We start from the raw sequence: 27,430 nt of genomic DNA, 5'->3' as shown, positions 1-27,430 counted from the left end.
TCTTCTCTACATTTGTGTGGTTTATTTATTTTAAGAGCTATAAAAAGTTATATATCAGCCACTGAGTTATCAATGATAGCTGCAAGTTTTAAAGCTGTGCATTAACAAAACAGACATATGGAGAGATGGAAAGACAAGATTAGAAAGAGTTTGTAATTTTTCCCTCTGAAGCCTCATTATGTTGCATAGTTGGAAGCACCACTTTAGTCATCCTATTGAGCAAAGACATATGCATTCCATTTTTTGTAATGCAATACCCTTCTTTGCAAAACCCACCCACGACGTTCCAATGTGGGCTTACGATGGGGCTTCAGTCAAAGTGGCCTTCAAGAAAGATGATTCAAGCTAGAATGGTATACCCTTAAATAAAGTTTCTGAAATATAACTGAAGGAGTGAAGGTAGTTAATATACTGACTGGGGAAGAAGACAAAGTAGTGGAGAAATATGGACTGGAAAGCACTGCATGCTTGGAAAATTAAATCACTTGGAGTTTAACTAAATTTGACCTCTTTCATTATTTAGAAATTTAGAAGTTTTGTCACTTTTGAACACAGTAAGAACCATGACTGTCCATAACAGACAGATGCACTGAAGACAAATTTCAGAACTTGATATTTATTTGGAAGAACATAAATCAGAATATATTCTAACCAGTGGCCACATTGAACATTCAGGGAATGACTGTGCTCAAACATAAAGGATGGAATTTGCCCACAAACAGCCAAGAACACTACTTAATTCTTATCAGGAAGGGTATGCTGTTTTACTGACTTGAGTATTTATTTTGTGCCAATACACAAAAGGGGGAAAGAAAATGATCATGATGACTCTTGGGCCTGATACACTGATGCCAAATGTACTAAGTGCACTTAAAGTAATGAAAAAGTTAACAGAAACATTAGTAGATAGAAAATTAATTGATGGGAATATAATTAAAGACATGCAGCCTTTTTTGTTCTTTTTGAATATCGATTTGCTCTGATCAGACTGATTTTAATTTTTATCAGGTTTTGAGTTGGCAAATAAAGACTACTGTGCAAATACATTACTGTGCAGACGGATTAAGGCATCTGCAAGGTGTCTGACCTCATAACAAAACTTCCTCTTGGAAAGTTACAATTTCAGGACATCTTATTCTAAAAACTACTACCTAAACAGATTGCAAGAAACAAGTATCAATTACTGGATCAGGATTAACTTCTGAGACCTCAAAAGTATCAGTAAATTGCTGGTTCCTTCTCAGTATTTAATTGATGCTTTGGAAATAATAATAATAATGAAGAACAAGAACTCATGACACAAATTTAAGAGTGTAAATCATGCTAAAGACGGAGCAACCCTGTCCCACAAAGACCAAAGGCAGTCCACCCACAAAGCTCTACCTTTGAAACCGTATGTATAGACTAAAATTTTATATTTTGGAAAACAACAATCATGGAAGGGGCTTAAGAACCCAGATGAGCAAATAATTGAGAAAGACTGTCAAGAGCTGAGCTCTGACAGTGTAGAAGTAATGAGATTTTGGAAGTATACATGGGTGAGGAAAGAGTAGGAGGAGAGAAATATGTGTAGCTCTGTATGTAGAATTGACAAGAATGATACTTCATACCATTACAACTTCTGTTACAAGCATTTCTAAAAGCATGCTGAAAATCTGGAGAGGGTTCAGAAAAGAGACAGAAAATGATCTGAAGACTAGAGATAATGCCCTACAATTTAAAGAGATCAATCTGTCTATGTTATAAAAAAGAAGAGTGAGATATGAGTTGACTGAACTGTATAAACTGCATCAAGTTTTATAACAGGTCCTGAGAAGCGCACATTTTCAAACTTGATTAAAGCTCCTGTCAGAACAAGGCTATATGCTATCTACTGTGCGATGCTTGTGAAGGACTGCAGGCCTTCATTGTACAACCTCATCCAGCCAAGCTTGAACCACCTCTCAGGACAATTTCATCACAAAACCATGCTTTAATGAGCCAGATCATTTTCCAGCTTGACTTTTCATTCGGTATTTTGCTTATGCCATTAAGAAACAGTAGGGTGCCATGGAAGATCTCCACTAGAGCCATCGTTACACTATCTTGGCTTTGTTTGTATTATCTGAGGGATAACTGGAAAAGTGCATGTGGATCAAAAAAAAAAAAAAAAGAAACATGCATGTGCAGGCAAGGTCTTATAAAAAAAATTTGACACTGAAGGCTTAAATCAAGTGAAAGCGTAAGTCTTATGCCCCTAGTCTAGATCATAACTGGAATGAGACGTGTCAACTGATGAACATGGTGTAGCCTTAAAATCCAGATAGCAATGTGTAAGGTGAGATACCTGAGGCACCAATAGAGAGGTCCAAAGCCATGTGAATTGCAGCTTCCTGCTATTTTTACACCTCTGAGTGCTGGATGAGGTCATGCTGTGATGCTGTCAGATATAAACAAGTCAGATGGTTGCATTTAATCTAAGGTGTTGTAGGATAGGCTATACTATGCAATGTACTGTCTTCTCTAGTGCAGATAGGGACACAGCTTTGCCCTAATGTGGAGAAGATTAGATTTTATCTGACTTCCTGTGTGTTAAAGGCTATGTAAGTTCATCCAAGTGCTTGCAAAGCTATATACAACGATTTGAACTAGGCTGTAGCTTTTTAGTCAAGAGACAAAAATCACAGGCAGAGAACAGAAGCAATCAAAGGACCATCATCACTTGAGGTCTGTGGAGTTGCAAGAAGCTGGAGAGCTAAGAATGAAGGCCAGAGAGATTTCAGCACGTGATTCACAGTTTTAAGAAAACATGGAAGAACCCTAAATCCTGGCTTAAGTGACCTGGGAGAAGTACTTACTCAGTCCTGAATCACAAACGCAGCTTAATCCTTTGCATGTAAGCAAAATAAATAAGGCTGTGACCAGAGACCTGTAAAGAATTGCAGCTGGGAGTGCAGGTGGCTGCTGCCCCATGGCCAAGGCACTGTCTCCAACCAAACGCCTAATACTAATCCTGTTGATTTAAGCCCGTCTCTGACTGAATATTAGCCACCTAACAATTGTCTTTAGGGACATAGGCCTCATGACATGTGTTTTTCCACAATAAAACTTGTGCGTCAGCATATAGGAGCAGGACTCAATGATTTTTATGGGTCCCTTCCAACTGAATATTCTACTGCACCCCTCTACTTGAGTTTCCTACTGTCCACTCTCAAGTGTCTCTCTTGCCACATTTTTACTTGGAAAGCCACCTTCAAGGAGAGGAAGCAGGTATTTCATAATCTTTTTGGAAATAAACAAGCAGACAATTGCCACAAATACCCATGGCCAAGTTCCATGGAGCACACTGAGCTGCCAGATGCCCTCATGACACCCTCTGGTATCTGGACATTGGAGTGCAGATGTTAAACTTGTGTGGGTTATCACACCATTTCCTAAGAACTGCTGCTCCCTAGATCTACATCTGAAACTAATACTTTCTCAGCTCATTTGGGAGTTAGAGAGACGCAGCACTCTGGACTCTCATGCTGTAGGTATGAAGGACAGTGAACTGACAAAGAAGATGCATATCCCAACTAATACTTTAGTCAACAAATCTCATCATTCTTAGGACTGTATGATAGAGCATAGAACAAAATTCAGCAAAATTGAGATGACAAGCCCGTGTTCTGCTTAGATTAGACAATCACCATTAATATGAATGCACATGTGGACTGGCAATGAAAAAAGAGTCTTTAGTTTTCTTTTTTAAAGTAAGTAGATTTCTTGTTCCATACAATGGGAAAGCAAAGCCTGAAGTTGTTATCTAGTTATAAATTCCAATCTAATAATTCATAACCCAAATGGCAACTAATGAGGGTTTTTATTTTTAGGAGAACAGATGCAGAGTTGCTTTAGAAATAAAATTAAAAATTCAGTGTCATGAATTTTGTGATCCAGAACTCAGGATATTAGGACATTTGGGATTGACAATACTGTAAATGATATTTTTTCTAGCCAAAGAGACTCCATCAGTCAAATTAAATTCTATGAAGTATTTGAAGACCGAAAGTGATTAAAACATTTAGAAGTCTGAGGAATTATAGGAATTATATCCATTCTTTCTCCTTCTGCCAATTTTTGCCATTTCACTATTAGATTTTCTTATTTTACAGACTAAGCAAACAGAGGGGTTTTCTGTTCATACAGACATAGTCAGATATAATCTTTATTTATTTTTCTGATAGTGAAAATGGGGATGTAAGGAAGCTTTCATACGGGTGAATTTAATCTATTCATGACAGTTATGTATCACCTTGTCTTGCTAATTTTTAAACACGTCCATTTTTTAAAAAACTCAATTAAAAGAAAAAACCCTTTAAATTGTCAGAGGAAACATTTGTCAGCTTCAGGCCAAGCCTCACCAAGAAGCCTGAAGCTCAGTTAAGTATCCATCTTCTTACAATTAATCAGTTTTTTTTCTTTTTTTTTTAAAAGAAAAATATCTACAAAATGGAAAGAACGGATAAGTCTTAGAGAATAATTGCTCTTGAAGGTTAAAGATTTTCAAATACTCATTAAAGAAATGAATTGAACTGTTTTAAAATAAAGTACTGAATTTTCTTTCCTGATAAATATCAAGAAAATTGAGAGGTCCACTTTGATTTATGCAGTGAAATCTGTCTCCCTTCATTGCCTCCAGTGAGCTGATAACTGATTCCCTTTCAAAAGCTCTACGTTTATTTGATGATACAGACTTGGAAATAAACAACAACAACAACAAAAAAAAACACCAAAAATTTTCACAGATATCGACTGTGAATACCTCAGATGGCAATACACACACATCAGTCATCTCCCTCTGTAACCTCAGCCCATGCCAGTTTTTAGCTGTAGCATCATGGAAGAAGACCCAGAAGAGTGCTTGTAGGGTTCTGGGGAAAGGACAGGGATCCACACTGGTTCTGCAGTAAAGCAGAAGGGAGAATTCCCACTCCAACCAAACCAGTTCTCAGGCTGGCAGTGGGCTATGTCTTTCTGCCACTTCACGTGCAGTACTTTAGGGTGGGTTTATACCTGTACATTGCATTTCCCTGTTTGCAGCTGTGGCATGATATGCACACAGTAGTTTCACTTGACATTCATTAAGCCCAAATTGCTCAATCTCCCCAGATAACTTTGCCTTATCTGCAATTTAAACAACCCAAGACTCAGACAAAAGTGTTAGGGACAAAGAATAACACCTCCCCTCCATCTCAACCCTTGTTTCCACAGTAAAAAGTGTTTCAAACTCTTTAAAACTCCATCATTTAAAAAGATTTTTTTTCTGATGCTGAAGACAGAAAAAAATGTACATATCTGCAGGTATCTGGGGTACCTGTTACCCTACCTACCCTTTTTCCCTTTTCCTTCCTGTTTTTGGGGGCTGGGGGGCCCAGAGGCCTACTGCCCTCCGTCACGGGCATTGACTGATCTAATTAACTCCGTGACACCCACTGATAACATTTAGTTCTTTTAGTATCTTCTAAATCAAATCGCTGTTCAGATTTCCCAACACAAGCATCAAAGTAAGCATCAAAATAACACCAAGTAATTACTAGCAGTAACTACTCCAGTAATTTCTAATAAATAATTCAGGAGTTCCACTGAATCTTCTCCCTGGGGCTTTGCAGATGTCTGACAGCAGGAACTAGGAGACAGGAGGGAAACTGACCTCACTGTGCTCACTGGCAGCAAATCCAAACTTCCCTAACTGGAAGAAAGCTCATGCTAGCTGAGTGATGGGACATAACTGGATGGATCAGTGGTTTGATGGGCCTCTATTCTCCTCCACTGATCTCCAGCTCCCTTCCAACCTCAACAGCTTGCTGTGATGGGGTATAGCAGCTGTGAGGTGCAAACACACCAGAAATGCTTTCATTAACTAGTTCAGACACTGAACACAGTGAGGCTGTATCAGCTCTGGCTGCACAAGGAATCCCAACATATTCACATTGCCGCTGAACTAGAAGAAGTGAAGCTATTGGATACGCAACAGTAGTGCCCCAACTGTGCTTTTAAATTAGATGTAGGCATACTTTGAATTTGTTACTCTAACAAAATGAGTGGATTGCTTCCCTTACTCATTATTATACATCATCTCAACCTCCCCCTACCAGCGTCTCATTTCCTCTACCTCCTAAGTCCAGTTCTAGTGTAAATGACTGAACAAGACACAGAGATGCTTCTCTTTGGAAAAGAAAGGCGTATCTTGCCTGTTATTTCTTTGTAGCATCAGTTACGGTAAAATAATGCTAGATTTGTCTAGCAACTAGCTAAACTGTAAGTACAAACATCCCTCAACATCAACACTATTTCTGAGAGGCATTAGTTCAATGTGCTAAATTACAGATACTAAGTAAAAAGAAGCAGGCCATGGATTTCCATGGTAGTTGAAGAAATTTTCAACTACCTGAAAATGTTATACTTACCTAGTTAATCTTGGGTGATAAGATGTAGAATCACATTTTATTCAGGGGAAGCCCTAAATATTAATGCTCCTAGTCAGTATGTAAGTGAGCCTATAAACCCAATGCAACAAAACGGTACAGCAGAATTGAAAATTATAAAGAAAAGGTCAGAAAGCTAAGCTGCTCAGGAGAAATTTACTCATGAAGAGAATAATTAATTATCATTTAAGATGGACTCCCAATACAATAACAGAAACTACAATCAGCTATGCTAACCATAGCTAAGCAGGTGTTCCAACAGTAGAATATATAGCACAAGAAATAGGTGAGCCATGCACAGCTGTTTGCATGACTTCTCCATTCTAAAATATCACTCTTGTACAGAAAAGAGTGATTGAGCCATGCTGGATATAGCCTGCTATTGGAAAGGAGGATGCAAAATTCTTCTCTTTTAGCTCCATTTCCAGAATCTTTTGCAGTTTAGCACAGGACACATTGAAAACTCACTGTACAATGTTCCTTTGCTTTGTATTTCCACGATAAAATTGTTTTGCTAGTGAAGATCAGTTTTAAAAAGTAGAACCAAAATGGATTTTGTATATATATATACATATTTGCTTAAAGAGAGAAAGAAAATTAACGACATAATGTGGAAGGAAACCCACTAGCAGTAGGTAAAATTTTCTGATTATATCATCACTGGTGCTGATTGAGAAACACAAAAGCTGTTAGAGGTATACTAGAATAGCAGTCCTTATTCCCATTAGGCAGCACTGCAAATATACCCCCAAGAATTCAGTGATAAAATAGAGAAAATTGAACAAGTATGGTAGAGAGCCAGAGTGAAATGAAGCACAAAAAGAAGTGCAACCCAAAAAGCTTAAAAGGGTGAGAGGGGTGAAAACACGGAGGAAAAAGTAAGTGTGAGAGAAGTGTGAGCCAGTGCAACTGCAAGAAGAAAACAGAAACAGGATTTTGCATGAGCGAGGCTGAAAGGAATAGAGGGTAATCAAGCATAAACATGAAAGAAAAGCCAGGAGTATGAATGAGAGCACAAGTGAGCAACAGAGCATGGCAGAGTGACAGGCTGGGATGTGGTAAGATACAGCAAAAGTAGGAAAACCAGATAAAGATTTTTAATGTTGAATTTCTTTATGTTTGCTTTTTTCCTTCATCATTTATCAGAAAAGAGCCTTTTACATGAAAACATGAAAATAGACCAGCATGCAAGGCAAGAAAGATAAAAGAGCCCCAGTGATCACACAAAAAAAAAAATCTAAATAAATGAGACACCTGGAAATTTCTTTCAGACTTGTCCACCAGTTTGAATTGGTGAGAATAACCACTGGAAAACAGTGAACAGGGAACCAGTAACTTCAGAAGTACCAAGTAGCCAAGAGTTAAAATGCTTTCTCTGTCACTTCCTAAACTATTCTTATGCCACAGTCCACAGCAAAAACAAACAGATGTGCATCCTGTGATATGTATCCTCATAAAAAGTCTTTAGTGAGGAATTAGGAACAGAGACAGCAGGAACAGTGATTAGGGGCAAATATATGTAAGAAAAGTTCTGCTGCACAGCTGTAGTTACATTAAAAATATTAATTACGAAACCAGGAAATATTTCTCAATTCACGTGAAACAAACCTGAAAGAAAGACAAATATTCAAATTCTTCTTTGGGTAACAACAGTGACAGTGCTCACATTATTCTGCCTATCCTAGTAATAGCCTTAATGGATCTCTTACACTCCTTTCATATCTACATTACAGGACCCAGTGTTGTTTTGAAGAGTTTCAAGACATCTCTCTACCTACGTAAAATGTCAAGCAGAACAATGAGCTATTTCACTTTGTGTGGTTAATGCCAGAGAAACTGCTTGTTTTGTTTTTTGAAGACTGCCTAGAGTTTATTAGTGTGAGAATATTAAACTCAAAAGGTTGGACGGCTTCCCTGTGAACAGTGAAACTCAAAAATACTGATTTCATTTAACCTTTCTACAGTCGTATTTATTTTATAAAAGATTCCATTTGTCATGTTCATGTCATACTCCTGACAAACTAGAATAAAAGATTCATATAGATTGATTCATATCTTGAAGGTTACTGAAGGTCTATGTGGTGAATAAAAACCTTATTTGCGCTTATCCGGTCTCAAATTTGGATCTTATGGACTGTATTCAACAACAGTTTTCTAAAAAACTTCATACAGAAAATATTATAAATAATAATGAAACAGAAAAAGAAAATAAGTTTCTCAAAACTTGACCCGCATCACAAAAGCCAATGAATCTTTTCCAGCAACAATAAAAAGAGTTGCTCATCAAAATGCAGCTAGTAATTCTATTGATGTACAATTCAGGACAGTTTCCAACTCAGTTTCCTATACTTAGAATAGTTCTGCAGTGCTAAAGAATCATTTGATGAAGAACATAAGAAACTTATGAAAAGAGAGGTGAGTCCAAAAGAAAGTCGATTCCATCTATTCGCTTTCATACATAATGTAAAGTTATATTTGAAAGAGACTACTTTATCATTCTGTTGAAAATCTATAGACTTAGGCAACATAAATAAAGCACAATAACTGCAAAAAAAGCACGCAAGAAAAGATAGGTCAGGGTCAAAGCTTTTGAGCTACTTAACTTTAAAAAGCATCAAAGTATATGGACGCAACATCAGCACACAAATGATCCCTATGTTATACAGGGATCAGCAAATTATACAGCAAATATGGACGAAGAGGACACTTCATGCAATTCCACATGAGAAATGCACTATGTAACAGAGAGTTATCTTCAGTAACTGGGGCTGAATGGGTTTTGGGGATGTTCAATTTTCATGATGCTATGAAAAGAGAGGATGGCGACTTATTAACAATCTCACTACCTTTTTTTAGAAGGACTGAGGGCTGCTTACCCCTCTGTTTCAGTCAAATATGAATACAGTGACTATATTTGCTTTTAATACTTCTCCCCATGTGTCAGTGTGTTATGTTTTTCCTTACTGTCCAGACTTTCCTCTTGTGCAGTGTTTCTGAGGGGCTCTTTTTATTTGCTAATGACAGTCACTAACTCCTCATAAATAAAATCTAAGTTATTGGAAGCTACAGGTTCTCAGCATCTCTCAGAGTCAAGTCTGTATTCTACAGAACACTTTCAAGTATCCATCAAGACAGGAAGTATAGCAGGAGAAAAATCAATGTGTCAGGTAAAGAAATAAAAGGTGGATCAGAGCTTTTTCGATACATGCCGTATGTTTCTTTACAAATTGCATTCTGTGAACCACCCACTATGAAAGACATCCACTTTCCCACACAAGTGCTTTGAGTAGTTCAGGTTACAGAGACTGTCACTCAAAAGATTTACAAGCAGCATTCCCAAAGCTTAACAGTTTTCCAGTAGCATCAACACTTCTTTTCCCCTGCCTAAAAAGGCTGATGTGACTAATTAGTCCCCAACACTTCATTATAATAACAATTATATTACCCAGCCTATAGTGTTTTTCATCAGTAGATCAAAAGTACTCAGTAAAGAAGGCAGGTGTCATTAACTTATCAAGTAATACCAAAGAAACCATCAGCGCTGCTGATTTAATCCTTAAAAATACTGTTTTAAAGTCACAAAGAAGCCAAAACATAAGCTCCAAATAATACACCTTCTCTAGCAAAGGAGATTAGGGCTTGCTCAGTGGAACCCGGGAGGAGGGCTCCATGAAGAAAAAAGGGAATGTATTTTTGAAGGTACCACAAAGGATTAGAAGGGACCTTCTTGGTTATTGAGCGAAGGTCCAGTTGTCCCATGCTGATATACCATTTAAGTCCTTTCTTTAATTTTGCCTCAGAACCAGTGGAAGATTTTTCCTTTTCACTAATTCCACTGCGAGGCTGTGGCAGAAGTACAATGATCTGAAGAACAGATACCATCCTCCAATTTCCATCCTAAGTGTGTTGTTGATCTGATAAAATCCATTTGTTGCGGTATTAACAGTATCTGTTTATCTAAAAAACTCTGTCATGCCTTGTGTATTTAGAAAGCTCTCGATCTGGTAAAGGAAAAATACAATTAAGTCTCCCATTCTAATAAGTAGCAAGGTCTACGAGATTTTGCCTTTGGCTTTTGGCATACATACATTATCCACTGCCTTTCAGTGTCAGTCAGCTTTCCTAAGTAATATTTATTAAAAGACCATGATCTAGCCCCAGTGCAATAACAATTACCAAGAGTCCACTACCGTACATTAAGATTCTTCTTTCCCAAGCTGCCTTATTTCATAGTTTGCAACACTAAGCTTAACGTGCCACTCTATGCCCTGCTTTAAAAAAACACCATCTGATGGAAATTCTACAAGTCTGTTATCTATCAGGGCTCTTCACACTTCTTACATTTAGAACCACTTTTCATCCTGTAAATCTTTACTTAAATCTACCACCACTGCAATTTAAGGTTGTATCTTGTTCAAGTCCACTTGTGTATACAATGAAAACTCTAGCTGGCTTGCAGTACTAAGAGCAAATGTAAAGTATTCATCTTCCTAAGAATTTCACTATTTATCATCTGTTCTCTCAGCCAGGAAAGAGGTTTGACTTTCCACCATATGCTTTAGCACAGTACTAAGATTCACTTCTTTCTCAACAAATGTGTTCAGACAAAATACTTTAATGTCTAGTATTAGCACATATGTGAAGTTCTGAACCTTTTTTTACTCCATTTTTTGCTATCAGAACAGGTAGCAAAAGGCTCTTCAGATGCTTTTTTTCTCATCTCCCTGGCTGATATTGCTATCAGCTTGGTAACAACATTCTGCTGTTTTTCTTTGCAAATAAATAATCAATAGGGATCATTAGGAGAGCGTCCCTGTATGGATTCTCACAGCCATTATCTCATGCTCATGTTCAACCAGCCATCTTGACATAATGACAAAGCTGACTCTTTCAGTTCATCTCTAATTTGTCTTCCTTTTATCCAGTATCAGCATCTAGAAGTGTAACAGAGAATCACAGAATATCCTGAGTTTGAAGGGACTCATAATGACTATTGAGCCCAACTTCTGTCTCCACACAGGCCTGCTCTTATGTAATATATTATGAATGTTTTTCTTTCACTTCTAATATGTATGGAAAAAAATTATTCAAAACTTCAGTGTTCTAATTACTTCTTGATTATTTTGCAATATACTGGAACACTTGGTTAAAGTACAGAGAAAGAATACAACTTCCTTAACAAGTTCCAGTCTTTTCACATTATTTTTAAGCACAGAACCTCTAGTTAACTTACTGGGTAGCTGATTATGAAAAGAGCTGCCAGGAAGTCTAGAGAGATTTAAATTGGCCATAAATAATCTTTGCACCATCTATCATCACTAAAAATGCCTCACTTGCAGCTCACTGTCCCCTTTTTCTTCCATATATACTTTTCAGAGTTGGGTTCCCTCTTGAAAGTACCAAGTAGATGGATTTTCTATGTTCATAGAATTAAAAAGAGAATCAGAGAATGGACTAGGATAGAAGGGATCTCAAAGATCATCTAGTTCCAAGCCCCCCGCCATGGACAGTGCTGCTAATCACTAGATCAGGCATTAGATCAGGCTGCCCAGGGCCCCATCCAACTCGGCCTTGAACACCTCCAAGGATGGGGCACCCACAACCTCTCTGGGAGCCTGTGCCAGTGCTTCACCACTGTCTAAGTGACAAATTTTCCCCCTGACATCTAATCTAAATTTCCCCTCTTTTAGTTTAAAACAATTTTCCCTCGTCCTATCACTATCTGCCCTTGTAAAAAGTTGGCCTCTCTCCTGATTACAAGCTCCTGCCTGGCTTACTTCAAAAATTCCAGTTCCCAGCATTTTCTTCAGATCCCTGCAAAGGAATTATTTATGACAAGTAACAGTAACACCTGAGTGGGGTGTTTTCCTTCCTCCTATTCATCACCTCTGATATCCTTACCTAAAGCCTTAAGTCCTCAGCTTTCACCAAACAATTAGAACACCTCTCTCGGGAGACTCACTAAAAACACAGCTCCTAAACTTCACCTCTTCTCTTACTGATTCCTCTTCTTTCTCGCTGACTGAAGATCCAGTTCTGTCAGCCTGTCATTGCCACAGGTAAGCTTTCTACCAGTAGGAGCTTTTCCATTCCCTGTCTGCCCCTAAGCAAAACTTTTTTTTTCAAAAGCAGTATCCTACTCTTAGAAAAATAAAGGTAAAGGTATGTTCTGTCCTCCGCTGTATACCAGATTTCATGTTCAGAGACTGCAGTCCAGTATGCTTTAAAATACCGTTATGCTTTGCCTCAGGTTGACAATATTATTCTATATCTGGCTCCCCTGAGTGAATCTGCAAAATAAGCTATTATGTCAATCAAGATTAAAACAGTATTAATTGTTGTAGATTTCTTGTGGGGGGAGGTTCTGATCTCTTTTTACTGGCAGCAAATGCAGTAATAGCATTTTTTTTCTAAACAGATGTCTTTTTTATTTGATTTACAGGCCTACTGTGTTTTCAATCCCCAAGGTAGAAAGGTAGCTATTGATGGCAACAAAGTTCTTCTTTGTAAAAGGCCATTTTTAATAAAGCTCAGGTAGCTTCTGTGTCTAGAAAACTTACAGGCCTACAGCAGTCACCCAGGTGAGCAGTGCAGACAGATGCCATCTTGGATACAAGAATCTGTTGTGATACAAGAAACTTCTAGCAAGAGGAAATAAATCAATCCCTCAAGAACAGCCAAGTGTCAGACTAAGGACCTGTCTTTTTTTTCTGCACAGATACTCATAACTAATAACTGATCTGGGGTAAAAGTTTTTGGGTACCCAATCTGAGCCTCCCATATGTTATGAATTTCAGAGTCAGACTCAACGACACTTTTGGGTCCCTTCCAATTTGGGACATTTGAACATTACATGATCCTGAAAAATGTGAAGGGGCCTGCTTTTTAAGCAGCAGGAAAATTGACTCAAAAAACAGGTAATGCAAGCATAGTAGCATTCAAGTACAAGCAGCTTAAAATTTTACAAAGTGCTTTTACACCTTAGGCTGTAGAAATTAACCAGCTACACCACTGTTCAACCAACGAATCCATGATCTAGGAAGCAAGGTCCATCTGGCACATACAGACAACTAATCATTTTGCTGTTGAGATCCCCACGTTGTTTTGTCTTTGTCCAATCTGTTCTTCTCTGACTTACAGAACTGTAATGTGCTGCTCCCAATGGAGAGCTTCTAGTTAGAAGCTGATAAAATAACCCTTCAAATAGGTAGGAGATGCAAATTAGCACCAATACAGACAGGACTTTGGTATTTTATTGTAGCTAGCAGGTGACAGACAGTAGGAGCATCATTTCAGAAAATTATTTTGCTAGTTTAAGGGCTTCTCTATAAGGTAAACTTGTACCAGTCTAAGACAACATGCCATTTTAAAGAGCTATTTCTATATCAACTAGCATAATATCCCACGTAACTGCTTTCATTGGTACACATGTCATTTTGGATGTTGTTTAAACTGAGCTGAAAAAAGATGTTTTAACACTGTGATAATGCTATCCTGCTGATGACACATATCAGTCCTGGTGTTAAGTTATGAAGTTTTTTTTTATGTCGATTCTTTCTCTCCACCTGACTCATTTTGAACATCCTTACTGCACCACAAATCTAACAACACTTCCAAGGCAAAATGAAAATGAAAAGAAGTGGAAAACCAGGAGCTAAGGACAGAGAGAAAATAGCATTTTATAAAGGAAGAAGTAGTGAAATATGTAGCAAAACAACAATTCCCTTAGTTTTCAAAATTTGCATTTAATTCATCTGCCTCCTGAACACAATAAAAGCCACGAGTTCCTGAACCAGCTTTGTTCAAGAAAGAATTTTCTTTCCATCTCCTGGCAGTGGTCTTCAATTAAAGCCTGCAATGACGAAACTCGCTGAGATTGACAGAGGAAATAAAAGGACAGAAGCCACTGAAATGCATCTTCAGAAGATTATTAAATGTCCCGCAGACATCGGTGCGAGTGACAGCCGCCAGAGCTTAGTGAAAAAAGAGAACCAGAAAATTAAACTTCTCATTGGGTCTGATGATGATTAATATCTCTTCTCTGATGACTGAAACTGCTTAATCGTTGCTATTAATATCAAATCACTGAGGTGCAAGGTATGGTAGCTGAAGAGAAAGGGGGCATATGAGAATGTTTAAAACTGGGGAAAGGAGGAAAAGATAAATAATTTAGGTATGTTTTCCTTCTAAATATTTAACCTGCTAAAGCAAGAAACTCAGAATGAAGCTGAGAGTCGCTACCAGCAGCTCTGCAGTCAGGTTACTGTGAGGCAAAGCAGAAATCTTGGGCATACAAAGTCGCATGATTTAAAGGAGATAAGTAGTAGATTCCAACTGCTCGGTTAAAGGCATTTGATTTCTACAGGAAGATGTCTTAATTCATCACAGCTCCATTCAAGTGCATGTGAACACTTAGGCAACCAATACCTTCACCCAAGTCAAACGTGTTAGATAATTGCTGTTTTCAGATTTACTTTTCTCTGTGTATATTGGCAAAGCTTTAAAGAGAGCTTGTTGGAGTTCCTTGGAAACCAATAATTACGTGTAGTGTGCAGACAGATTTTTACACTGGCTCCTTATAAGAATATCCTGCAAAAAGCAACCTCTCTGCAGAGATTTTTCCCTTAAACCCTCGGGTTTGTAATGCACTGAAGCAAGAGGTGAAATAGCTAAATCCATTACAGCTAATACCTCTAGAAAACATTCTGTGTGTATTACATTTTCAGACCAAAAGAAACCTCTGTTAAAGTCAGTGTAGATCACTGGAGATACACATGATAATAGTCTGATTAGTAGGGAATAAAAAGCAGACTTTTAAAGCACGCGGTCATCTGAAAATATTATTCCTGCTAAAGTTAACAAGCAAAATCACTGAGTTAGGTTAAATTAAATCCAGTGAATGGCAGGAAATTTACTGATTATGAAGTATTAAAGCTGTGGTATTAGTTCAGTATGATTTTAGAATACTGAATGACTTAACGCCATGAAAAGTGAGAAGTCTTCCATTTCTTAATGCTAGAAAGTAACCTGTAAACACTGTACACTGGCTTTACGTTTTATTTGGAAAATCTACAGGATTGCTAAAACATGACTTTATGGGCCTTGATCTCATGAATAATTTGTTTGCCAAGTTAATGCTCAAATAAATCTTGTTTCTTAAAGTTAATACACATTTTTAACTTGCAAAGATTTGACCTTCTCTCAAGGATCTTTTTTTTCCACATCTGAAAAGGTACTGCAATCTGAACCCAGAACAAAGAATACGCTGGGGAAATAGTTTTCCTGAACAGGGATGGCAATGGATCATCCTGGTAACTAGTTTCTATTAGCTATGGTAAGGTTAGTAATTATCCTATAAATTTATTTCTTTTTATAAATAGCTATATGTTTTACTAACCACGGTGTTCTCACCTCTTGCTCTCAAGGTGATATTTCTTAAGAGTTCAATTTATGTACTGAATTATCTCATAGTCATGACCACTTATTATACATGAAATTGTTAAAATGATCCTTTTAAAATATCTTTTCCTCATCTATTTCTCATTTTTTACTTCCTCCAGTGAGCTAGAAAAATCTGGACAAGGATAAAAGCACGTATCCTTGAACAAGGTGGAATAATATGTCAGAGAGATGCTAGAATCCTCCACCAGCTTTAAAATTAAGTTCAGAAACCTGGCTGGAGGTAAAGTTCTGTTAAATTTGGAAGGCATGGGTCAGAGGCAGGGATTACTGGCTAGCTTTATTCTATCAACTCTACAATGTAATATGGCCTGCACTACACAAGATATTAGAGACAGCAATTGTTAATAGTCCCTCTGATACTAAAAATCTACAAGTCTTCAAAAGCTAAGAAAATATCACTAATTTTTTTGTCCAATTTTTTGTGGAGAACCTAAAAAATTGCCTGCCAACTCCACTTTGAAAAACAAATAAATGATTGCTGCAACTACTCTTAGAGAGATGTACTCAAGTAAGGAAGGAAAAATCAGTGATAAAAGTCAGGCAATTGGACCTAATGATCTTTTTAGGTCCTTCCCAACTGAACTGTTTAAAAAAGCATGAAAAATAGAAGAAGAAGAAAATAGTGAGAAGAAAGGAACACAACTTCCTCTTAATTACTATGTTTACTCTACTTAATCACATCATAAACACATAGCTCCTCCATGTCTTTTACACCAGCAGTTTCTTCCACTCCATCCCAGCATACAAGAGTATTTCTATCTTCTTAGCTATGGCTTTATTACAGCTCCAGATACAACCCTCTCCATATTTACAAGAATACCGTCCAACATCCTTTGAAATTACACTACACCACCACCACCTCAGTCTCCAGTATGGAGGGCAAAATAATGATGCTCTGGTAACACCAGCAGCTGTAGATGCACTGGTTTCAACCTATTACATAAAGATAACAGTCTCTACCTAGAAATCAGTGCATAGGATGAACAGAACTGCTTCTGCTTCTCAGACTTGTCAGTCTCATGTCTAACATTACCTGTTAGCTAACAGCCACCACAAGCACCACAGTCACACCTTCAGTTTATTTTGCATTTTGGGTTTCCCAATTCAGGACTTCATGCCTTAAATCCAATCTTGTAAGTTACTCCAGGTGTCAGAAAGTGTACACTGGTGTAAAGTTACAAGCTAATTTCACTGAGCATCTACAGGAATAACTGTGCAGAGAGCATATCATGCATCTTTTATTTAGAACAGATACAGACCCGTTATTACAAGCTCAGTGGCAGAACACCTTATTATGAAACACTATTCAGACAGCAAAATATTTTAACTAGGCTTATATAAGTTGTTATCCTTAAAAAAAAAAAAAAAAACCAAACACCCGTAAATTTACCAGAATACCAGAATAGAATCAAGTTCTATTATGAACTATGCATTTAACTTAGGAAAATGTGGTGAATCCAGCATTCTTGTAATTTCAACTGTAGTTATTCCCCCCTGCCCCAGTTATGGATTTCTGCAAACTCTGACATTCAACAATTTAAAAACTAAGCAGAATTATAAAGGGGTGGGTGGGTGGGTGGGGGAAATGTTTAAAATTTTGATGGTTACATCCTGCACTTTGAGCCCTATATCACAGAACTATGCAAAAGGATAGGCATGCTAAAGGTTGGAAGAAAAATGACTATAGCAGGATAGTTCAAATGGCTTGATTGTTGTTAAATACAAAGAAAATCTCAGGCTAAAAATATATCATTCTCCAGGTCAGCAACTCTTCCTCCTATTGCTGGTGTCTAAAGGTTGAGTGAACCACGCTGACTGCTGTCAGCCCACGTTATTTTATTTTTTGTTATGTTAGTTGTGCATTCCACTCAATTCTCCGAGGAGATCGAAGTATTTTAGAAGCCCTAAGATTCAAGTCTCAAAAAAAAGCACTGCAGAAGGCAAAGCAACATGAGAGGTAATACTTCAAGGAACAGAAACAACTGCTCAACGGAACAATTCAATGACTGAAAAAAGTTTGAAAAGGGTAAAGAAGGAATAAAGTGATGTATGGAAGATGCTGGGTTTTTTTTAAGCTAAGCATAACTAAAATGCATCCATCCGATATCAGGACATTATCTTTCATTCTCTGCTGCTTTTCCTAAACCACCCCACAGTATTATCTGAAAAAAACTGAAAGATCAGGCACAGTGCGTGAAGTATTTCTTGGAATTCATTTTTAACTTGGTAAAAGATCATTCATTTTGACTTGTTCTCCTTCTTGCACTATGCATATTTAAATAAATGTTCAAATTAGAAGTTTCAAAATTACTGAATTACTACAAATACAATACGCTGTCCAATAAGATTCTTACCTCAATTCACCACAATCAAAATGCTAATTTTTTATTTCTATCTTCCAAAGTATTTCTCTTTCATGTATTTTTTTCTATCCTGGCCGTACACAGTTGTTGACCTGCTTGCCTGTTCACCCCCAAAACACAATGGCAAATTTCAAATGACTTTGTTAAAGGGAAATAAGTTGGAGGTAATGAAGCTTCAACAATTGTCAGGAATGTGTAAGATAGATGAGAGATGCTATACATTTTACCATTGAGAAATACACTGCAGCATGAGCTCAAGATTTATTTAGATACCAGGAGACCCATATGGGAGCTAGATTTTATAAATACCCTAATTGTGGGAAAAGCAGCTTCAAAATCAATCAGCTGCATGACATTGATCACAGGCTACATTAGTTCCAGCACTCAAAGAAGGTCTGGCGTACTTATAGAACTACGTATTTTGTTTCAAAAAGCCAAGCTCTACTTATTAGGGGGGTTGGGGGTTCTAAAAAACATGATGGTTGAGTTCATCTTACTTTACAATTTTTTCTGCAGAAAAGCATTTTTTACTATAGTGTCAGGAAGTGTCCATCTTTGAAAGAGAGGAAGAGGAACAATCAGGACGTAGCTCTCCTATTACTAGTCTTCGTGCAGCCCTGACAGAATTTAGTGGATGTTCATTCCTCTTGGAAAGAATTAGCTTATTTTTCCATAGTGCAACTTCTATAGCCCACATTTTTCCCAAAAGTTTGCTCAGAGAACAAGGAAGAAAGAGATGAAACAAAGATCTTGAGGAATTCCACAGATCGTGTTCAGAATACACTGCTGTTCCTAAGAAGCTGACAGCTTGTTCCCTCTCCAATAATTCCTTTCCACTCTGATCTTTATGTTTCTGACAAAAATGACAGACTAAGAGCCAACAAGATAAAGCAAGCCAAGACAAAACTGGTAGACATGTTTAGAAACAGAAGACCAAAAAATAAAAAAAAAAATCCATCCAACCAAGAGGTGCACGGAGAGGAAAGAAAGTAAGCCTACAGCTTACTTTAGTCTTATGAAAAAAAAAGCATATCCTTAAAACAAACCAAAAAAAAAAAAAAAAAAAAAAAAGAGAGAGAGAAAAGGTATCAAAAGAGAACAAATGTCTACGTAATGTTATTCAAACAAACAATTTGGGCTTGCTTTATTTGATACAACATCGTGACAAAACAAGTGATCAATGCAAGTTACATGGCATTTCCTGAGACTAAAATGTATTGGTTTAAGAATGGGACTTTTTAGCAAGCTAAGGAGGAAACAGCACTGACACCTCATTTGGATGCTGAGCCTTCAGTGGACCTTATTTGTTAAGGTTAAAGTATATTGTGGGAACGCAAGCATTTAGTTTACTTGAAAGAGGCACAGAGAAGAAAACCAGATAGGCATCACAACTCCTTCTGACTCCCAGAGGTTTCTCATGGCCATGCTGCATTTTGGCTCCCTTTCTCTGTGTAAGGCCATTCTTGCTTTGTCATAGAAACTACTTCATCTTTCCAGTCATTGCTCAAAAGCAGATTGTTTCTTTATACAACAGGGAGAAAAGCTCATTATTTTTTCATATTTGCTTCTTAATTTTATTTCCTTGCAAGATGTGCAGGCAAGAGTTCTCGTATCTGTAAAGTAGAACCTATTTCTGGTGATACTGAATTTGTATGCTAAAAATGATGAGCAAAGAGCCAGATTCACCAATTTCATAGCAGAGATCTTCTGGTCAGAAGCACACTTCAACCAATCGTTGTTAGTACTCCATGCATCCAAAACACAAGAGTTTCATTGAAAGAGAAGTTTCCCAGGATAACACAACACAACGCAATGCAATCACTGATTGGTAACTGATTTTACACTGTAGGGATCTGCTAGTAAAAACCACAGACATACTGAAGAAGATATCTTGATTGCAGCTGAGATAAAGAGGTGCTGAAGTGACAACTGTCAGCATATCTCCTAAAAAAATAACAGAAGAGGAGTAAACCACTCCAAGATGGAAATACGCACAGAAGCAGCATTCAAGAAAGGGTAGACAGTAAGCCAATCTTAACTAAAATATATCTCCTGTTGTCCTGTTCTGGCTCTTACTATAACAATATCCTTATTACAACCAGAGGCATTCTTTCAGGACCTCCTTTCTCAGAACTTTATTAAAAAGACAGGATCAATACAGAGGTTGAAACTTGTACTTTAAATGGACATTGGATTAAATTTTCTTGTTTAATCCTGTTGAGACACACAAGGGATAAAATTCAAGCAAACTGTGCAAATCGTAATGAAAAAAATGCAATTTCAGATTTTGCCTCTTTCTGATTACATTGTCTGTGAAAGGATTATTTTCTAATATTTGTTCATCGTTTGCAAGTATCTGATAAACATTTTAGCAATTAATTACTTATTTGCCTCTTGCTATGAGCAATTTATTGCAAGCATTAAAAATTCAAGCAGTTTTCATCACGCACACAGATCATGTGATAAACTTTTGGCGCTTAACTGTAGAAAGCTGAACTCCCAGAATCAGTTGTCTGATTCAAGTATTCACAAATATGACTTCAAAATCTGCCTCCCATGAATATTAAAACTGGATATTCATTGTTCCTGTTAGACAGTCTTCCCAATTAACATATTCACTAGAATATTTATGGAAAGCATACACAAAAAGAGTATGAACAGCATCAAAGTCAACCCATTTAAATACTAAGATGAGTATTTGCAGCCTTCCTTCATTTCACTTTATTGTATTTTATGAGGTGTTTGCCCAACTCTGGTTTCAATCATCCCTACAGATTGCTTGGACTGAAGTACACTCTCTGTCAGAGAATGATAGCTGCCCAACACTGGAGTGAAAAGAGTACAATACAGGAAAGCAGGACAGAAGGAAGACCTCTTGAGCTTAAAATGCTAGTCCAGAAGCTAACAAAAAACACTCAACTTCATCTCCCTCAAAGACACCCTACACGATCTCAAACAACGTCTTCTCCAGTTTTCATCTAAAAGTTACTGTATTGATTCTTCCCTTCCTGTGATACATTTTCTAAACAGAAGCCCTGAACAGACGTTTCAGGGCTTCCAACCTGAAGCGGATCCTCCACACAGAGACTGGTAACTCCAGTGTATTTTCATCCTGTCAGATGGATGTGATGGTAAACGTGCTGAGGGCGCAAAGCCACGGTGGACACTCCTTTGAAGAATCAGTGATGTCAACTTACAGTTCCAAGTATCCATTTTACATGACCTCCACAATAAAGGAAATAGAAAACTGCAACATAAATGGGAAAATGATGCCATTTCTGAAGCGACTGTTGGTTAGTGAAATTGCTGTTTTCTTTCTAATGAAAATTCATTACATATTATTTCAGTTTCCTCTTCTCTGTTCTAAATGCACTCTACCCTACCCACTCTATTTCCCTGCCATTTGAATGTAATTTAAGAATATGGGAACAATTAGCTTTTTCATTCAAAGTAACTGATAACTGAAATTGCGCTGCCCTTGCGCATCGTTAAAAACAACAACAGAACCAGGTACATTCTAAGGCTATATAATATTCAAAATCCTCTTTAATATTCTAGTTCACAACCTTAATAGGCATTTATACTTGATTAATGAGGCTTTTAGTAGCTATTGCTGTCACAGCTTGGATAATGAAACCTCCAATAAATATTTCAAGGCAGTTGTCTGAGTGACAGCTGCGATGCAGCAGGCTGCTTTGTACGTCGGTTGCTCCGAAAGTAATGCCTCCTATTTATTTCCATGGAAACTACAACAGACAACTACAAAACAGCATTTTTCAATATAGTCACCGCCACTGGCTATGCATTTTTAACTTTGACAAACAAAGCCTGCATGCTGCATTCATAAAAATCCACATGGCTGGACAGAACTTGGATTGTCTTTCAAGTTGCTGTAACCATGGCAGAAACACACTACCCATCACCTTAGTGTGCTCACTTCCACTGCATGGTTTTCCATGCATCAATGAATGTCAGTGGGTTCCATTTTTTCCCACATGGAGGAATTTAATGACACACCTTCTTTTTATATGCACTTCCATGTCAGACATCATTTTGTCAGACTGCCCCTCTGCTGCCATCTGTCACATGGCAACAAAAAGTGATGAGATACTGGTGCGAAGATTCAACCTCTACTACCATGCCACCAACATCTGCCTCTGATGTTGTGGGCAAACATAATAAAATAAGAATTACTTTCACAGCAGACATCATAATTTCTGATAACAGAAACAATAAATAAAATGAAAACAAAATTTCCTTCTACAGACTTGCAGTCTATTTAAAAAGCACACCAACTGAACATTGGGGTATATTTTACTTTATAGATCTACTAATAAAGCGCTTATAAAAGGTTTTTAAATGTGGACTCACTGCTATGCTATGGCAAACTAATAACTGAAGTCCTTAGATATACAAAAATGGAGCAGTAATGTAATTGTTAATTGCATCAAGAAAAAATAACTTTAGCATGCAGCATTGCATATATGAGTACTGAAGAGACATTTGATTCCAATACTTTGAAACAAACAAACAAAAAAACTGCAGAAAGAAAAAGACTACAAAATTCTTTGCCATGACAACTCAGCTAGCTCAACTAGTTTAACTTAGTGGAAAAAAAAACAACCGAAAAGTGATTCCACTGCTGTATGTAAGTACCTGTAAAAGGAAACACACTGAGCCTTGACAGTGAAATTAGTGTGGTTTTACCAAGAGTAAATCACATATGTCCAACCTGACTGTCTTCTGTGATGTAGTGATTATAGCTGTGAATATGAAAGACCAGTCGATGCAATTTTTTTGTAATGTCTCCCACAGAATTCCTCTATCCAAGTTGGGGACTAGTCCTTCTGGGAGGACTTGGGGTTTTGCTGGACACTATGTTATGTATGACCCAGGAGTATGCCTGGACAGCAATGCAAGCTGGGAACAATTAACAAGAACACAGCAAAGAGGCTGAGGGAAATGACCATTTCCCTTGACTTGATACTCACTGGACCACATCTGGCATACTGTATCCAGCTTGGGGCTCTCCATTTAAGAAAAACATTAATGAAGTAGGCCTACAAAGCTGTTTGGCTGCTGTACTGCTTGCCCCAAGAGAGCCAAGCTTGTTCAGCCTGGAGGTGATGCAGGGGACTTACTACACGGCCCCAGAACCTATAGCAGATGCAAAAGGTGGAACCGGGCTCTTCACACTGTGTAGGATGAGTGACATCAACCAGCCATAAACAAAGGAGGTTCAAAATAGATACAGCAAGAAACTCTCCCACTTGATGGCAGTCCAACAGACAGTCAGTAGTGGCACAAGCTGCTCAGAGCAGCCATGTTGTGTTTCTATCCTTGGAAGTTTTCAAGATATGACTGGACAAAGTCAGCTGGCCTGATCCTGTTTAAACAAATACAATCAGAGAGCTCCTGGAGTCCCTTCCAACCTTAAAGAATTCAGTGAGGCTGTTCCTTTAATCCAGTGGAGAAAAGCGTAACAAGAACCATTTACTTGAATCTGAAACCAGAGGAACTGAAAACTCCTAGCAGCACCTGTGTTTAATCAGAGACACCTAGTGCCAGAAGCTGCAGAGGACTCTCTGCTCCTGCTAGTTTCAAATCAAAGTACCATGCTGTTGGGGCATTTTTTACTCAAGTATGCATTAACAAATAAAGACATTAATACATAAACTAATCAAGCAGACCAAAGTGGTGCAAGAAACCAAGAAGTCAGATAAATTGAAGAACAGCTTCAACTCTCTGGCCATTATATGTACAAGCCTAGGAAAATGCTACCTATTATTTCTTTAAATAAATATTTCAACTTACCCCACTGTTCAACCAATAAACTAAGATTTGATCACCCCTCAGTCAAATATTAAAATAGAATGAAATAAAATAAACAGCCACAGAGAGATAACTGAAAGAGTTAATAACTTTGTATTGCTTGCAGCCCTTTTCCAGTGCAAGGCTTCTTAATCAGTAATGGGCTTTGCTCCCTGGTTTCATTTAAGATTAATTCACACTGAGAGCTTTAAGTCACCTCAAATAGCATGTAGAAGCAAATTTCAAGATCAGTATTGAACCCTCTGTAAAAACAAAGGATTCTACACGCAGGAATTTAAAGCAGTACTCCATTTACAATTGTGGACACAATTAAAATAGTCATTACAATAAGGCAGCATAATATTCTTCTAAAAACAAAAAGGTGAGGGCTGCATTTGCTCAGCTTTAAAAATCAAACAAAATCAGTACTGTTCTGACTGCTAGATCATTACCGTTCAAGTAAGCAGCCAGCACCCCATACATTTTCAGTTTTATGTGAATCCCATAAGTGTTTCATTCTAGAATGAGCTCACAGAGTTACTGCCCATTAAGGCAGAATTTTAAGTAACCAAATAAATTTGCATAAGCAAATATTTGTACCTGACATACAACTAATTCAGAGATGTATGCAATATACACTGAAAATCTTTAGATGCCCTTATTTGTAATTTAACTTGGAATCCAATTTTGTTTTGAAACCAAGCACAAATTGCTCAGCCAGGATTACATAAAAGAAGCTTGCTTGACATTTAAAACAATGAATTTTAAAATTTATCAGACTGTAAGCTGAACAGTTTTTGTGTTTGAACAGTTTTTAAAAGGATGAAACACCTTTCTTCATGTTAAGATAACTAAGAAATGTTTTTTAAGCTTGCCAAAATAACACAGGTACTGAGAGAAATGAAACAATCTATCTGTAAAAAACAAAATAAAAGCAACAAAAAGCTGCTTAGTAACAAGTAATAAGGGACACAACATTTTCTAGCCTCACCTAACTGCACTGAACTCCTTTAAGAACAGAAAAAAGTTCATCAGATACACAGCTGAAAAGGCGAAGTACTGCTTGTTTCAGGTCTGATTATAAAAAGCTACCTGTTATATGGCCGCAAGTCGATGTACATACACAAATTTGAAGATCTCTGTTTGAAAAATGCAGAGGAAGGAGAGCTGTCCCAGGTTTAACATCCAATGGCCACCCACAGGGACCTGTATTCAAACTGATTTTATAAAGAAATATGCCTTAGGTATTCATTGATTTTTTGTGTTCATCCTTCTGGCACAGTAAGCACAGAGGCAGTGGCCAGAACTAATAGTCTTCACACAAGGTGAATGGCAAGAAAATAGCCTCATGTGCTTGCAGGTTTCAGCCACGTAGGTATTTATATAACCAAATTGGAAACCCATAAGACATTTCATAGAATTCAGCTTTGAAAGCAGGGCACAGCTCTAGAAGCAAATGGGCAGAATCTAGTACCTGGACATATTTCCTATGCAGGAAGACTCAGAAGTAATACAACTATTTTCTTGCCTTCTCTTGTAGAAGAACATCCCAAATGAAAACAGAACATCTCAGGGGTATTCACAGTAACATACTGGCTGCTCTGTATGGCAAAAGCAAACTAGTTGCACAGCAAGTCCTAGTCTGAACACTTCCCAGGCACTCTGCTAGCTGCTCAGCCAGGTGTTGTTCAGGCTGTGTATATTTAAGCTCTGTTTAGGAAATGTGATACAGTTATACACAGGTTGCTCTGAAAGTATACATCCTATTTGTTTCCATGGAAACTACAATTGATACAAAGATCATAACAACACTGTTTGAGAGAGCAAATTCTCAGCTACAAAACACTATTTTTCAACACAGTAACCACCATTAGTGATGCATTTTCACCAGCAATGGAGAAGAGCTTGCATGCCACACTCACCAAAATCTGCATGGCGGGGCTACACCTATTTCCATTTTGACCTCACACACTCATTCTCCAAACAACACTCATGGATCATTGCATGGGTCATGGTCACAGACACAGAGGGCAGTGCAGCATTACCACTGTAAGAGTGGAGAATTGTTTGAAGATGCCAAATTGTGCTGGGCAAACCTAGCATTCCAAAAGCTCTGTTAACCCTCAACGCGTGCTATGGGATGCACTGAGTATAAGCCCTTGTCTCATGATTTCTTTACTGCTATGTTTATTTCACAGAGCAGAGTTCCACCACACCACCTCCCATTCCACAAACTAAGAACCACCTGTTTCTTATTTCAGTGAGCAGAGGCCCACTGAGGCTATGAGGCCACTGGACAAGAGACAGCCTGCAGATGAGTGACCCTCACCTAGTAGAGTCCACCACATACAGAACCATGCTAAGTACATGTTTTCCTGGACTTTACTGCAGACTCTCCACATTCCTGTAGATAGATACAGTTCCTGCTTCATACCCCAAAATTAAACTCCATGACCCATACCATCCATACATACGAAGACTCACACACACATCCATAAAAAGAAGAGTTGTGTAAAAACTGCCCAGAATACATATGGGTACCTTTTTATCATTTTAACATCTCTAAACAGTATTAAGAGCAGAACTGAAAATAAGACAGTAATTTTAGTTGAAATAAAATCTTACAGTGTACAAGATAGATCTACCTTTAGGAATCAGAAAACACAGAGGTCAAGAAAATAAGGGGAAATCAGAGTTTTGGTTGCACTTTCATTTAAGTTCAAGGATTAGAGGAAAACTGAACAGCAATTACCTGCTCCTCAGCAGTGAGAACATGGTAAGGAAAGCCCTTTGTTGAAATCTGCATGTTGGGAGCCATTTCCTATACAAATCAAACTGGCTTTATTTAAATAAAACCAGTGCTGACTGATGTACATCTGTCTGCTCCAACACAAATCATTCAACACACGCTTTTACCCAGCCATTACTCCCCTCCTACCTTCAAAACTCCCAGCAAACAGATAAATCCACGTTATGGCTGGCACGAAGAGGACGGTCAGAGAAGCAGCCAGGAATTTCCGCCTCCCTCTGCAGATTCCCAGCATTCTCTCAGGAGTTTCAGATTCCCAACCCAGTGTTGTTCCTATGTCGGAAGCAAATAGTCCACAGCCTCCCACATATTACTCCCTGAAAAGGAAAGGAAAAGATGTTTCAACAGCTTATCTCTCTACAGAAATGGGGACTATGCCAGTATTCGTAAAGAGTTAGAAGATCAAAGCCAAAAACTGCGTTATTGCAATTACAAAGCAGTACTCATTTCATTGTTACTCATAACTACTTAATAATAAAGCAAGTTTTAGAAGTCCCCTACAGGACCATCAACAGAACACATCATAACATCTAAACACA

General features: G+C 37.8%; 1 protein-coding gene across 3 annotated transcripts in view; it reads right to left on the bottom strand.

Annotated features, from left to right (window-relative positions):
• Window positions 1-27,430, bottom strand: part of LARGE1 (LARGE xylosyl- and glucuronyltransferase 1) — a 276,217-nt gene that overhangs the window by 169,484 nt on the left and 79,303 nt on the right. For all 3 annotated transcript variants that reach the window (XM_090143138.1, XM_031600072.2, XM_090143139.1), the window contains one exon: window positions 27,021-27,208. In XM_090143138.1, the coding sequence (XP_089999264.1) occupies window positions 27,021-27,126 (106 nt within the window). In that variant the 5' untranslated portion in view covers window positions 27,127-27,208. The remainder of the gene's footprint in view (window positions 1-27,020; window positions 27,209-27,430) is intronic.

This window comes from Phasianus colchicus, chromosome 1 (genome assembly GCF_987193195.1).
Source record: "Phasianus colchicus chromosome 1, bPhaCol1.hap1.1, whole genome shotgun sequence".
In the NCBI taxonomy this organism is placed as follows: Eukaryota; Metazoa; Chordata; class Aves; order Galliformes; family Phasianidae; genus Phasianus; species Phasianus colchicus.
The sequence above is the reverse complement of the archived record's forward strand: the minus strand, read 5'-3'. Positions and strand labels throughout refer to the sequence as shown.